Consider the following 16,050-nt stretch of genomic DNA (forward strand, 5'->3'; position numbering starts at 1 on the left):
AAATAAGACACAGTCCTTGTTCTCAAAGTGTTCAAAATATAGTGTTATTTATGCATATGATGTATAAAGCTGGTCTTAAAAAGAAAGAGATCCTGTAAGTTTCTGTTAGCTGAAAGACACATTGATGGGTGTAAAAGTCTAATCAAGATGGGATTTTATTTTTAAAGCTGTCTGGAGTTATTAGTAAAAATGCCCATGGAGACTGTAAGAATATCCCATTTGGCAGGAAAGTATAATTGGGCACAGCAAGTCACACTTCCGTGAAGAAAGGCTAGAGACCAGAGAGTAATCAGCTCATGCTCTGATAACACCAAGAACAAGCCTGGGATGGGATGTCTGATGCATGAAGCCCCAGGACCAGACTTCTGACTTTGCCAATGTATCAAGACCATTTGCTGAGCCAAGCCAGGGGAGGTTCTCATCGCCTGGTAACCAAACTGCTTCTTTAGCATCAGGCCAGCTCCGGTCTCTTGTAACAACAGTAGAATTAGTTCTTTGACAATAGGTGTCTGATGAGAATTTGTCTTAGAGCTTTCTCTCTGTCATCAAATTATGCACCCCCTACCCCATCCTTCCAATCCTTTGAAACCCAACTCAACTCCCATCTCTCTACTCTCTGCTCCGTGCTCATTCATACCTAAGGATGGTTCCACATATTTTAGCACCAATTATTTGTGCTCTGGTGTTGTTCTTGATTTCTTGTGAATAAGTGGTGAGATGAGCCCTCCTGTCCATTTAAATGACCAAAATCAGCCTTCTTTTAAAGTAAGTCCATATCCCTGCCCTTTTCCTCCTGGGAATCTCTTCTGTTACGGTTTCCTCACTTCTTTTGTTTTTACCCCTTTCTCCCCATCTCTAGCCCCTTAACTTGGCTGAGCAAATTGAGATGTTTGAAAGGTGTTTTTTTTTTTTTTTTGCCAGATTGTATTGGCAAACAGGGTAAAATGACTGAAATTTACAAGAAAATTCAAAAAGATTACAGCCTGGCTATTCCTGTTCTTCACTGAAATTTAAATGAGGCTAAAGTTTAATCCTTCTTTGCCTGTCAAGTTAGATGTCCCCTTAAATTTGGCTTCTGAATCTATTTATCCCATCCTTTTCCCCCATTGTCTCCAGATCCGGTATGTTAGCTCAGATACTCAAAGGATTGGTAGTCTGAGTTCCTTCATTTTTATTAGACATGGCATCATATTCATCAATGTTTCTCTGCTTTGTGTAAATATGGATGAATCCCTGGCACTCTACCAGCAGATAATCAACTGGCTGTTTGAACAGGAACTATAATTTAAACATCTTCTTTAACGCCTCATGCAATGATGTACAGCTAAGTTTTTCTTTCTTTCCTGAATAATGAACCTACTCACCATCCATGACCCCAGCTCAAGCATCATCTTATTTTCAGTTTCCCCACTTACCACTCTTTCCCTCTTCCCCTTCCTAATCTCTGGGGGAAATTCACTGCCTTCTCTTCACTCTTCCCCCATCTGTTTATTCACATTACAAGGAGGGCACTTATTCCACTTTTCATATCAGGCGCATATACATCAGGTTGGCTGTACAATGGTCTCCTGTAGCAGGCTGTGAGCTGTCTTGTGGCCTGTTTTATGTGTGTCTGCAGCACAGCCCATGGATTACAGGAGGCACTCAAAGAATTCTTAACCAGTGGATTGTTTTGACTGGATAATATGGAAAGCCACAAGACGACATTTCTCCTTCACATCCTGGAAGGGACACAGATGGACTCAGGAATGAAAGCCACCTTAATTGAACAGCTTTAACTGGGAAACTTTACCTGGGTCCCACATTCCACCCTCCCATGACACCCGGCAAACCCCAAAGATGCAAGAAGCCTGACAGATGACAATACAGATCCTCCTTGCTTTGCCCAGATGCCCTGAGACCTGTAGCCCCCAATTGAAAGAAGATATTTTGCAAACCAGAGGAGCCTCAGGAAGTTACCCACAATGCACATGAGGCCCAAATGGCAGGAATCACTCAAGGATCTATTTGAATTTTCACCTAATTCTCCTGGTGGAAGATAATTTTCCATGGGTTTCTGGTGTTCCTCCACATCTTGTAAGTGAGGCACTGACTGCTCTTTGTTCTGGGCTATGTTTCTAAGGATGAGGACAGCCTTGGAAGATAGAGACGGTATCTCCCTTCGGAGCAACGGGCTGCTGTTTACTGCCCTTTGTAAAAAGATTGGGGTTCGCTAAGCTCAAGGCTCCTCTCCTGTAATGCAGCCAGCTGCGTGTGCAGGTGTCATGATCTAGCCCTCTTCACATCCCCTTATGGGAACTGGCCCAATATGTGGATGTTCTGGCTCCTGCTGTTGCTGTGAGTAATAAACTGTTCTCCATCTGTGAATTAGGAGTCTAATGTCTTCTGACTGCACCCACGAAACTCTGGCAGGCTAATTTGTTGGCTTGTAAGTAGGCTAAAAACTCAGACCTCTCACACTTCCTGAGATCCCCCTGCAGGGTCTTCCTGCCTTTGGTGTGCCCTGATGTCCCCTTCTGTGCATCTTCATATTCCCAGTAGGTTACAGGTGTAGAACCCTGCTGGGGAGACAGTACTGTGTGCAGGACAAACACTCATCACTGATAGCCGCAGATAGTTCAGTGAAGGAAACCAATGTGAGAGGTAAAACTCACGCCCTCCCAGCAAGCTGATGGTGTGTGGTGACATTCACATGAAACTTGAAATATGATGAATGGCTGCACTGTCTGCACCAGGCAAAGTTCTCTTTATTGTGTGGGACTGGCAGGGAGCAGTAGCATGGCTGCAGGACCAAGAAGATCTCTGTTTCTTGATCCAAACATTTCCAAGCAGCATTCAGTTTTTCTAGCAGTGACTGCAGCACTGCTCACAACTAGGGGACTATCTTAATGAGACTTTCCAGAAGATCCTAGCTCTCTTTGGTTGTATTCAAGTAGACTACTTATTTTGTTTATTTATGCATTTATTAGTTTCAAAAAGGGCATAAGGCAGTTTGCAAGGGTTTATAAATTTCAAGAAAGCATAACTTAAAAAGAAAGAAAAACAACCTCCCAGAGCACAGCAAGGACCTCTAGTAGCTGAGGGAAGGGAAATGAAAAAACTCTTTCTTCCTGGGTAAGATAGAGAAAAGAGACACAGGCCCATAGCATTAGACGGGACAGACTGTTGGGGAAAGAGCAGGACATCTGAGAAAATGCAGAGTGGAGACGGAGAAGGGAGAGGGAGGGGGGCTAATCACTAGACTTGCCACAGCCTAAAAAATAACCAGTGAAATGGAAGTCAATAGAAGTTACCCCAACTGTAACACAAAGAAACAAAAAAAGTGATTAAAGAAAAAAGACTAAAAGTAAAATAAAAGGCTGGACATGGTGGCTTATGCCTATAATCCCAAAACTTTGGGTGGCTAAGGTGGGAGACATTTGAGGCCAGGAGATTGAGACCAGCCTAGGCAACACAGCAAAATGCAACCTCTACAAAAAAAAAAAAAAAAATTAACAAATTTGCTGGGCATGATGGCATGTGCCTCTAGTCCTAGCTACTTGGAAGGCTGAGGCAGGAGGATTGTTTGAACCTAGGAGTTCAAGGTTGCAGTGAACTATGATTGTGCCACTGCACTACAGCCTGGGAAACACAATGAGATCCTGTCTCTAAATAGAAAAAAAAAAAAAAAGAAAATAAGACAAAAGAAAATAAGACAAAAGAAAAAAGAAGAGATCATCCAAGAACTGTGTGACAATAGCAAGCAATCTAATATATGTGTTATTGGAATTCTGGAAGGATGAGAGAGAAAGAGAAAGAGAGAGGATAGAGCAGGAGAATTTTCTGAAGAGATAGTACATAAAAATTTTCCAAAAATAATAGAAGACACCAAACCAAAAGTCCAAGAAGCTCAGAGAACCCCCAGCAGGATATGAATGCATAAGCCTCTCTCCATTTCTGCTGCCTCTCTCCTAATTCAAGTCCCCATATTTATAGCCCAAACTGCTGCAAAAGCTTCTAATTACACATCCTGCCTCCACTCTTGTCCCCCTACTATCCATTTTCCAAACCTCTGTCAGACAGCTCTTTTAGAAAAGAAACATCACACCCCAGCTTAAATCCTTCTGATGGTTACCCATAGCACTTACTATTAAATTCAACCTGTTCTGCATGGCCCGCCAGGCCCTGTACCCTTCTGCCTCTCTGCCTAGCTCTCTGCTTCTGCCCCTTATTCATCTGTTTCATTATGCCCCAAGCACACTGGCCCATTTCTGTCATTTAAACACACCAGGCGTCACCTGCCCCTGGTTCTTGGCCCTTGTCTTCTCTGTGAAATGTGCTGCCTTCAGAATCCTGCAAGGCTGGTTCTTTCCCATCCAGTCTTCAAGTCTTAGCTTGAATACATCCTCCTCAGTGATTGTTTTTCAACTTTTCTGCCAAAGAGGTCTGCCTAAGTACTATTGGTATTTTAAAATACAGACAAGGTCTCGTTATGTTACCCTGGCTGGTTTTGAACTCCTGGCCTAAAGTAATCCACCTGCCTCAGCCTCCCAAATTGTTAGGATTATAGGCATGGGACACTGTGTCTGGCCCTGCCTAAGTATTTTTTATCACATTGTTTTTATTTCCATCTTGGTATTTATCACTATCCAGCTTATTTATTTGTTCATTTACTTGTCAATTTTCTTCCTCTTATGACTAGATTTATGTTCTTTGAGGAAAGAAAATTCCATCGGTGGCCTCAGTGTTTAGAACTGTGTCTGATATGATATATAGGCATTCAAGATGTCCTCATTGACTGAATGAGTAATTAGGTGAATTGAAGGAGAAATAATCATTAGCAGCATCAGCTCAGAAAAAGGATGTAATGGTCAAGAGACAGCATCAGTATTTACGTTATAGTAAGTGTTAGAGATGACTTTTAGTTGTGGGTACACAGCTCAGCTGATAGGTAAAGCCAACCATAAGGCAACAAATAATTTATCGAGTGAGAGAAAGTCTCATCTCTTCATTTTAGGAGGCTTGTTGTTTCTGAGTATTCATAGTTCACTGGTTTCCTGGTTTTATAGATATCATCCAGAATCAAACTATGAGGATTGGGAGATTGAGTAAATACAAGTATGTGTCTAAATTTCCTAACACAACCTTGACCTAATTTTTTACAACTATGCACCGTCTGGACAGATTTTTTTAGATGTCATGTGACTAAGGCCCAGCCTCTCCTTCTGGAGTGAGTGCTGGCAGGTGTCCACATCCTGTCTGATACGTCTGTCACTGAGGCCTCATCCACACTCCTGGTTCCCAGAACCCAGCTCACCTTGCCCTGTCCTTGTGAATCCTTTCACACCCTCTCTCTCTTCTACACCACATCTCCTTTCTGTAGCCACTGTAGCCATATGTAAAATAGAGAGGGAACGCTAGTGATCTCTCTCACATCCCTTCTGGCCCCCAAACTCTTGCCTTATTCGTCCCAAACAGGACACTGAAGCTCCCCCATCCCGTCCCCACCTTCAATTCCCTTTTCCTGCTGCCCCATTCCAGTTGAATGAGAGGTTGTGCTCCATCTCTGTTCCCCCCACTTTTAAAAATAGCTGTCAGCTAATGCTTTATTTCTTCTATGCATAACTACTCCTCAGCTGATGCCATAGGCATCTGTTTTTGTTCAAATATACATATAGCATTCTGTTGCATTTTTACAGTTATTCAAAATGTACAGTGAGGAGCAATAAAGGGGGCCGTTTTTGTTGGTTTGTTGGTTTGTTTGTTTTTAGAGTTGGGGTCTTGCTCTGTTGCCCAGGCTAGAGTGCAGTGCTGCAATCATAGCACACCACAGCCTGGACTCAAGCATTCCCTCTGCTTCAGCCTCTTGAGTAGCTGGGACTACAGGCACGTGTCACCATGCTTGGCTAATGCTTTTATTTTTTATAGAGAAGCAGTCTCTCTCTGTTGGCTAGCCTAGTCTCAAACTCTTGGCCTCAAGCAATTCGCCCGCCTCTGCCTTCCAAAGTGCTGGGATCACAGGCATCAACCACCATGCCCAGACTTGTTTTTTTGCAAAATCATTTCACAACTTGCTGTACAAGTTTAGCAAGCCCCTTCTTCTCAAGTTTCCTCATCTGCAAAATGAGGAGGTTGCGACTCATAATCTCTGTTAGAAAACAGCAGACCCTAGAAAATAAACATTTTGAAACCCTCAGTTTCCCATCAAGAACTTCACAAAATGAAATTCCAAACTGGGAGGAAGGAATTTGCTAAAGCCCCCTCCCAATGTCTGTCTGGATTCTCTGCTATTCCTGAGGTTCCCTGGTTATGATTGTCATAACCTCCACCACTACCTGGGCAGCACCCCCCCCGAAAATGGCTAAAGAGTGGATAAAGCATTCTCTTTGCTGATTTAGAGAACAACTAAGACCCAAACTAATATGAAACCCAAGGTACAAACAGCTAAGTAGGTTTATTTTAAATCCCAGGAAAGCAGCAGAAAGCATTTCTCCAGAATTTCTTTCTCCTCAGGCCCCTCTGCTCTAACTCAAGAAGACTCATACAGATTTGCAGACACTTCCCACCCTTTAGAGATTCCTGCCCATCTCTGGGCCAGGTGGTCTTTGAGCACCATATGGTTTCCCAGTACCCAGAGTTTGTGTAACCTAAAGATCCTGACTGGTGCCCAGGGTAACTAAATAAGACACTAGTTCAAAGCTCTCAGGCCCCCTAGAGGAGACATATCCACTTCTCAGATGACTTGCAGTGAAAGTCATGGGCCTAGCACCCTGGAGCTCTAAAAGCAGTCACATTAGGGCATTTCAAAGTTTAATGTACATGCAAATCACCTAGAATCTTGCTAAAACACAAATCATGAGTCAGCAGAACTGTTTGAGATTAAAAATTCTGCATTTTCAGTGAGCTCCCAGGTTGATGCTGATGCTGCAGGGTGGAGGCCCACACTTAGATTGCGACCAACAAGGCTGCAATCTAAAGGAGGGCAAATTATTTTCTATGAAGGGCCAGATAGTAAATACTTTCAGTTTTACAGACCACATCATCTCTGTTGCAACCACTCAACTCTTCCAAAAGCAAACATGGCCAAAAGCAACCATTGGCAATAGTAAATAAATGAGTGTGGCCGTGTTTCAATAAAATTTTATTTACAAAAACAGGGAGTGGGCCACAGTTTGCTGACCCTTTCCCTGGTCTGTTTCAGGAATTAAGAGATTCCTCCCATCTAGAACACTCTATATTGTTGACTTCTACATGTAAGCTCCATCACCATGAATGTCTACTGGCATAAAAGCCCTTCCATTGCAGGCTAAAAATATAACAATACCTTAACGACACAGTGACCACCACAGCAAACATTATGAAATATATTCATGAATAGTGACAGGAGGATTGTTCATTCACAGCCTTTGAGGTTGTCTTCAACTTTTAATTTCTTATATTTCTCTATATAAATAGTCTTCAAAGAGAAGATAAAGCAACTCAAATTTCTGGATTCTTGCCTTCTTTTCTCAAACCCACTTTTTGTTTCCTAGATGTGTGTGACAAGGAAAGCATATTAAAAAGAAAAAAAGACTGGGCGCGGTGGCTCACATCTGTAATCCCAGCACTTTGGGAGGCAGAGGTGGGCGGATCACCTGAGGTTGGGAGTTTGAGACCAGCTTGATCAACATGGGGAAACCCCATCTCTACTAAAAATAAAAAATTAGCTGGGCATGGTGGTACATGCCTGTAATCCCAGCTACTCAGGAGGCTGAAGCAGGAGAATCTCTTGAACCCAGGAGGCGGAGGTTGCAGTGAGCCGAGATTGCACCACTGCACTCCAGCCTGGGCAACAAGAGTGAAACTCCATCTCAAAAAAAAAAAAAAAAAAGAGAGAAAGAAAAAAACATTTTAAAGGTGTAACATAAAGGTCCCTGAATTACCAACCTACTTGGAATTAAATCTAAGCATAGGGTAGGGTTACAGCAAAGGTGGCTTGAAGACAGTGGTGATGTTGGCACAGAGATGGTGTGAAGTGCTGCAGCCTCTAGTTAGGGGAGTCAGCTCATCTCCCCAGGGCTCTGAGCAGATTTGCCATTGGTTCTTAGCCAGTCTGGGGCAGATAGGAGAGAAGCCAGCCTAGGCACTTCTTTTCCCAGAACTTTAGAGTTGGTAAAAGATTCAACTTCTCAAAAATTTAGGCTTCGGGGCGGGTGTGGTGTCACATGCCTGTAATCCCAGCACTTTGGGAGGCCGAGGCAGGTGGATCACCTGGGGTCAGGAGATTGAGAGCAGCCTGACCAACATGGAGAAACCCTGTCTCTACTAAAAATACAAAAATTGGCCAGGCGTGGTGGTGCATGCCTGTAATTTCAGCTACTCGGAGGCTGAGGCAGGAGAATCACTTGAACCCAGGAGGCAGAGGTTGCAGTGAACTGACATGGTGCACCACTGAACTCCAGTCTGGGCAACAAGAGCAGAAACGTTGTCTCAAAAAAAAAGAAAAAAAAAGAAAAAAGAAAAGAATTGAAGGCTGGTGCAGTGGCTCACACCTGTAATCCCAACAGTTTGGGAGGCCAAGGCAGACAGATCACTTGAGGTCTGGGGTTCAAGACCAGCCTGGCCAACATAGCAAAACCCTGTCTCTACTAAAAATTCAAAAAACTAGCTGGGTGTGGTGGCACATGCCTGTAATCCCAGCTACTCGGGAGGCTGAGGCAGAATCACTTGAACCCCAGAGGCGGAGGTTGCAGTGAGCTGAGTAGCGCCATTGCACTCCACCCTGGGTAATAGAGCAAGACTCTATCTCAACAAATAAAAATAAAACAAAAATATCTAGGGCTTCCACTCAGAATGAGAATGAGCATATTTCCATGCCACATGCTCTGAGAGCCCTGGCGGACTCTTCTCAGTTTGGACTCCAAACACTCTGCTTAAAGTTGGCAGCAAGTGTACAATCATCAGCCATAGAGTTGTAGACTTCAGGCCCCCTGGAAAGTTTTTACGAAACATTTCTCCCTACCTAACTCTTTTTGCCCATCCAACCCCACCCAAAAATGCCTTAGGTGGGCCCCCAAGGCCTTGTCTTTTCACGGACCTTAAAATCCAAGAGGTCATAGTGAGCAATATCTGTACATGTTAAATCAATTGTTGAGGGAAGATCCCTAACTACTAGTTAAAAATATGAAAATCTAGATACATGTCATCTTCTTTTTAAAAATAGTTCTAACAATAATGTAATGAAAATAGCAAACAATAATTACTAGAAAGAAGACAATCCACCTTACCATTTCTCCCTGTGGTCTTTATCCACGTGAATTTTTAATTGTTTACATAATTTTGTTATTAAAAAAGAACGTAGGTGTCATCTTTATGAAAGGTAATTTGGAAACAGTAATTAAATATCTTAAAATCAGGTATCTTTGACATAGCGATTCCATATCTAGAAATGTAACCTGAGGAGATAATTAAAAGTGTAGGCATAGACTTAACGAGCAAAATGTTTGTAACAGCAAAAGACAGAAAACAACCCAAAATTCAGTATTAAGGTGTTAACGAAATAAAATATAAATGCCTATGAAGAAATGGCAGGCAGCCGTCAGAAATGATATACGTTGGTCAGGTGCAGTCGCTCACGCCTACAGGCGTGATCCCAGGCTTTGGGAGGCCAAGGTAGGAGGATTGCCTGAGGCCAGGAGTTCAACTGAGATCAGCCTGGCCAACAGAGCAAGACCTCATTTCTACAAAAAATTTTAAAATTAGCCAGACATGGTGGTGGGGTGTGTCTGTAGTCCCGGCTACTTGGGAGGCTGAGGTGGGAGGATCGTTTGAGCCCAGGAAGTTGAGCCTACAGTGAGCTGTGATGGCAGTACTGCACTCCAGTCTGGGCAACAGAGAGAGACCCTGTCTCAAAATATTAAAAAAAAAAAAAGAATTACAAATATTAAAACATTTTTACCTGTGATCACAGTGCAACTATGACTCCATGTTCTTTGTCACGTATGTATTATCCCTTTTAATAGAAGAGGTGTTTCCTCTGAGCCTTTAAAGCCTAACATACCCTTTTTACAAAATAAGGTAAGACAGCAGGCTGAGAAGCCACCTGCCCTTTGGCAGAGCCTTAAGACGTGGGAGTTGGCTGGGTGCAGTGGCCCACACCTGTAACTCTAGCACTTTGGGAAGCCAAGGCAGGAAGATCACTTAAGGCCAGGAGTTGGAGACAAGCCTGGGCAATGTAGTAAGACCCTATCTCTTAAAAAAAAAAAAAAGACATTCGAGTGATCAAAATTCCTGTCTTTTCTGAGCTTTCCAGGCCACACCCTCTCCCTTGCTTTTGTGAGGTGCTGACTCAGTGGGAATAGCACTCCTGGAGTATCAGTGAGATTTTCTTTTAAGGCTCTTCGATTTACCATGGCTCTCAAAGAACTCCAGAAGAAGAGCTTATCTATAAAGAAAAAAGAATTATTCTCTAACCTCAACTTAGGAATCAACTCCTACCCAGTTTAATTCAGAGCTGGCCATCTGCACCCAGCAGGTCAGAGTTCTCCCTGAGTGAGGAGTTATAGATGTTGACATTCTGTGGCATGTCACACTAGGAAAGAGCTATGGTACACAGTAACCCTTTCCTCCAGCTTCAGGAAAAACAGATTTTCATAATCAAGGAGCAAAAAACCAAAAGCTCTCCTGTACAGTTACCCTTCCCTATCCCATCTTCACATCAGAAGCTCTTTGAAACAGTTAATCCTCTCCCAAGAAATTCATACAGAAATGTGTTTAGCCAAGACCTAAAGTTTTTTCCACTGCTTTTAAAAGGTAATAATCTTATTTTAAAATAGATTTCAGTGTCACATATATGTCTCTTTACTTAAGAATCACTAATCAGAAGGCAAGCTGCAGTAACGCCAGAGAAAAATTAAAGCAAGGCTTTGATGACGGCTTCTTTAATCACAGGAATGTTAGAGAAATGTTGCTGTCCCAATTCTAGTTCTGGTGATGCAATGAGGCTTTGTCAAGGTTCTGAGATTTTTAGATAACAACAACAACAACAACAAAATCCAGAGACTTCATGTTTTACTGAAAAACTTAAATTGCCAACAGTGGGAGTCTTAATGGAGTGTTCTAGTTTGTCTTTCAAAAGTAGCCACCCTCACAGCATACATGCTGGTCTAGATGCCCAGCCACAAAGCAAGACCAACAGTGTTTGACCAAGGCTCTCCCATTGATCATTTCTTTTGATTGCCAGCCCCCAGGTGAAATGCTCATAATAAGCACTCAGTAGTTTCCCTTTCTGTAGAAATCAACAGCACCTGCTGAAGAAGAACAGCAGCACTTCTATTCATTCTTGAAAACAGGTGTTCACAAAAGTAACTTGTAGTGTTCCTTCTGGATTTAGGAGGATGTCACAAAATTGAGATCCTGCATAGTCATATTCCCACAGTTTACACTGCCCACTGTAGGGGGCAAATATCACATGTGCTTCCCAAATTTCCTCATAACTTTGCATTGTTGGCTGAGGATAGAAATTTTATAAAACTGCTGTTGCCACCAAGCCAGGGATGACCAATGATTTTTCCTGTATAACCTTAGTTCTTTAAACCATAGCTCATTATCTAACTCACTTTTCCATGTAAGACACTTAATTTCTCTTACAATTGCAAATTCTCATCTCAACTCTCTTTGGTTTCCACTCTTCACTAATTCTGAACATCTGAGTGGCAACACTCAGAATTAGTTTTGTCTCTCTAAGCTGTGAAGATTTAGCAGTTTGTGAAATCTGAATGTGAGATTTGGAATCTGTACTTCTTGTCTTGGTAATTGGTCACAGCCCTTTTTACAAATAATTTATTTGTAAAATGATGTTTATTCACTTAAAAGATGAAATAAGCAAGATAGCTACAATTACTGTGAAGCAATATGCAACAAAATATCATATGAATGATAACTAACTCAAGGCAACAATTCTGATTCAGCTCAAAGCTATTTTAGGACTCAGCATAAACACTACCAAAAGTTGCCAGCTCATGTTTTCTCCAGCTAACGAAGTCAGTGAGGCCAAATAAGCACTCTTTGCTACTGCCCTGTAGCTTTCTGCAAATTCACTGGTTTTAGGTATTAGGACTATACAATAAGCAGCAACATTTAATGTTATTTATCAATTATATTTAAGGTGCTTTGCTAGAGGCTAAACATACAGTATTATACTTAATCCTTACCACAATTGTCTTAAGTTTGGTATTTTTTTCCAATGGGTTTTAAATTGTGCCTAGACTCATACAGCTAGTAAATTGCAAGTCCTAAGATTTGGATACAGGTCTGTGTAACTATAGAGCAGGATTTCTCTCCAGAGCACTGTTGACATTTGGGGCTGGATAATTGTTTTGGGGAGTTTTCCTGTGCACTGTAGAATGTTTATCAGCTTCCCTGGCCTCTATCCACTAGATTCCAGTGGCACCTTCTAGGTGTGATAACTAAAAATGTCCCCAGACATTGCCAAATGTTGGGGAGGGGTTGGGGTAAGGGGTGAAAATTGGACACAGTTGAGAACTACTGCTCTAGAACTAGGGATTTGACTGCATATTTATCTTTTTTTCTATGTATTATGCAAATTCTCCTCTTAAAGGTGGATTCCTAAAGTGTTTCACGTTTGTTTTTTCTAATTTGTTATTCTAAAATGTTAAATTATAATAATATATGCTCATTATAGCAGATAATACTATAGAGTAACTATATATGAACTACAAATCTATATAGGAATGGTTAGTCTCTTAGTCTCTTCCTCTCATCTGTGCTCACCTTTTTGCTTATTTCCAGTTGGATAGCCTTGGCCAATTACTTTATTTTCCTCCTCAATTCAAATATATATTTCTGGCTGGGCTGTGTGGAGACCTCTTGCCTCTGCAGTGAGAGTTTACTGGTAAGACTACAAGGAATAATTGGTGTCTGAAGTTCCAGAGGCGGTTAGGGGTCCTTCCCACAAGATTCTAACTCTGCCAGGCCTAGTTCATTGACCTCTGGGGAAGTGAGTCCAATTGCTCATCTTTGGCCTTTGGATGGGAAATTTAGGTGAATGTTAGAAAAACCAACTCTAGTCTTGACTTGGGGTCTGATCAAGGACCTAACCAGATTTTGATGGCTCCTCTCTTTCTCGCAGTATCAGATACAAGGACACATTGCCAGCCATAAGTTGCTGAGGGTGGCAGAGGGGAAAAGGAGATCCTGCATGCCTTAACTCAAAAGGGACCATCAAGGTAACTTATTAGTCAGACGTTGGGAGTAAAAGAGCCCTGTGTCTGCGTTTTGGGTGCCCTGTGCCTACATAAATCCTAAAACCTCGGGTGAGTGGGGACCTAATAAGTCATCTTTCCATACCCTTCCCATCTCCAGCATCCAGTCCAAAGTACTGGGAGTCCCTTACGTGTTTGTCAAATGACTATCTGATGGAATGAATGGCTAATGAGTGAGGTAATTCCTGCTTGACCCTCTGACCGACTTTCTGTCAGCTCTCCAAGGGAGAGGCCAAAAGCCTTTCTCCTCGTACCCTCTTCCCTGGCACCTGCACTCCCGCGTCCCGCGGGCTCACCTTGTGCTGCTTCCACATGGCCCCCAGCGGCTTCACCTCGTGCTTGGCGTGCCGGCCCTCCTCCAGGCACAGATAACACACCGGGGTTCGACAGCTCACGCAGTACATGCTGTAGTTCTCCATTTCATGCTCGGGACACGTGGGGAACTTGCGGGCCGTGCTGCCCCCAGTCGCCCCGGCCCCCGCGCCTCCCGGGCTCTTGCAGCCGCCGCCTCCGCTGGGGGCGCCCTGGGCGGCGCCAGTGGGCCCGGAGGCTGCCTCGGCGGGCGCCGGCGGCGGCGGCTGCACCAGGCGATGCTTGGCGAAGGGTCCCCGGGATGGATGGCACTTGAGCTGGCAGGCAGAGCAGTAGAGGACGTCGCACTGCTCGCAGAGCGTGGCTGCTGGCTCTGGCGGGGTGCGGTCGCACAGCTGGCAGATGGCCACCGCCGCGGCTGCAGACGTCCCCGGCACGGCCCCGCGGCCCTGCTGGTACCGCTGCACGATGGCCTCGAGCAGCCGGTTGCGCTGGAAGCCGCGCAGGCCGCGGTGGTCCAGGGAGGCGCTGCGGTGGCACTGCGGGCACGTGATGGAGCTCGAAGACGAGGACAGCGAGGAGCAGGCGGCACCCCGAGCCGCCGCAGCCGAGGAGCCGGGTGGTGCGGGCACCATGGGCAGCACGCGAACCCCGTTGGGGGACTTGAGGCTCGGGGTGTAGGACCCGTAGCCGCTGTCTGTCTCGCTGTACAAGCTGAGCTTGTCCGCGTGGTCTCCGCCACCTCCCGCACCGCCGCCGATGCCGCCAGCTGCACTCCCGCCTGCACCGCTGCAGGCCGGGCCAGCCGCAGCGTCGTGCTCCAGAGAGGCAGCGGCGGCGGCGCCCGCCTGCAGCCCCGATCCCCGGGAAAGCAGGAGCGGCTGGGGCAGGTGCTGCTCACCGTCCGGGGTCTGCACCGCGATGGTGCGAGCGCAAGGCAGGCAGACATTGTGGGAACAGGGCAGGATGATAGGCTCCCGAAACAGAGAGCCGCACACGGGACACTTCAGCTCTTCCTCCATCGCGGCGCCGGCTGCCCGCTCTGCTCTGTGCTGGGGATGAATGGCCGGAGCTCGGGAGACTGGCGGAGGAGGACCAGCGCGGTGCGCCCCGGTGAGACGGCGGGCGGGGGCATCACACGGGCATGCCCACTTCACAGCCGAGGGGCACGCCCCTCTCTCTGTCCTGTAGCCACCGCCCTAAGATGATTGAGGGGCAAGAGAAGGGAGGGGGTCCTCACCTCCTGCCCGCGAGGCTCCCGCACCAGCGGCTTCAACCTGCGGCCAGAGTCCGGAGCCGGTCGGCTGCCCTCGCGGTGGCCTGCGAGGAGCTTTAGGTGATGAATCAGCACCAGCGCCGCCGCCGGCTGCAGCGCGCGCCTCCTCTCCACCCCAGGACCAGCGGCCGGGCTGCTGTGCGCTCGCTGCTTCAGCCCCTGGCTCCGGTGGGCGGCTACCCCGAGGCCCCCCTTCTGCCCCCGCCCAGCTCCTTATCGGGGTGATAGCGAGGTGAGACAGGCAGGTGCGAAGGCCGCTCAGCCGTGGGGCTGGGATCAGCACCACGAGGCGGCGGACAGCGCCCGGGAGCCGAAGGTGGGGCTCCAGCTGCCTGCTCGCCGACCCCTGGGCCGCCACCCGCCGGGTCGCTGGGGCCGCGGCCACCTCGGCGGGACCCGACCGGCCCGGAGACAGCCGCTCACCCTCCTCCTCGGCGGCTGTGGACGCCGGCTGACTGCGCCCTGGGGCTTCCTCCCTGCGGCCGGGATTGACCCGCTTCCCTGGTTCCCAGCTGCTGCTCCTGCGGCGCCTCTGACCTTGGCCGCGCGACGCTGCAGCCGGCGGGCGGAGGGCGAGCGCCCGGCTGGCTCGGGAATCCCCTCCCCGCCTCCCTCCCGCCGCTGCCGCTGCCTCCCAGCGCGGCGCGCCGAGGAGTTGTAATTTCCAGAGCAGAGAGTAATGGGGAGGAGGGGGGAGGCGGCTTCAGCTCAGCGAATAAGGGCTCGCCTCTTGCTGCTAGGGAATCAAGGGGCAATTTTAAGGGTTTTGCAGGGAGGATCATTGTTAATAACAATCCATTATTTGGATGGAGATTGTATCTTGAATCAGTACAACGCCCTGCCCCGCCCCGCCCCTGCCATCGTCTCCCTGGGCCACTCCAGTTCCACACCCCACCCCCAACCCACCGCCATAGAAGGGTGAAAACGGGATCCTAAAAAGCCAGTCGTTTAGAAATGGATAGGCAACATGGCCTGACAGTCGCTTCCTAAAACTATGATAAAGCAAAAAAATCCAAGTCCCAAAATGTCGGGCAGCCTGAAGTCCAAGGGTGAGGTTTTATTTATGAATTGAACCACAAGCCATTTTGTCTCTTCGTTTCAACCAAGGGTGCTCATCCGCGCTCCAGGTCAACTGTGTGCACGGACTGAGCGAGGACACGCGGTGCCGCTCACAAAATGGGGTTTCCTGAGAAAGGCGAGAGCGCGCCCGGGTAGACCACT

The 16,050-nt window shown here is 46.4% G+C and overlaps 1 protein-coding gene across 4 annotated transcripts in view; it reads right to left on the bottom strand.

The window, feature by feature from the left end:
* Positions 1-15,488, bottom strand: part of TRIM67 (tripartite motif containing 67) — a 55,285-nt gene extending 39,797 nt beyond the window's left edge. For 2 of the 4 annotated variants that reach the window (XM_016940810.4, XM_054660076.2), the window contains exon 1: positions 13,538-15,488. In XM_016940810.4, the coding sequence (XP_016796299.2) occupies positions 13,538-14,575 (1,038 nt within the window). In that variant the 5' untranslated portion in view covers positions 14,576-15,488. The remainder of the gene's footprint in view (positions 1-13,537) is intronic. The other 2 variants (XM_009441652.5, XM_054660073.2) reach the window with 1 other exon arrangement.
* Positions 15,489-16,050: the final 562 nt, after the last annotated feature.

The sequence above is a fragment of the Pan troglodytes genome, chromosome 1 (genome assembly GCF_028858775.2).
Source record: "Pan troglodytes isolate AG18354 chromosome 1, NHGRI_mPanTro3-v2.0_pri, whole genome shotgun sequence".
Taxonomy (NCBI): domain Eukaryota; kingdom Metazoa; phylum Chordata; class Mammalia; order Primates; family Hominidae; genus Pan; species Pan troglodytes.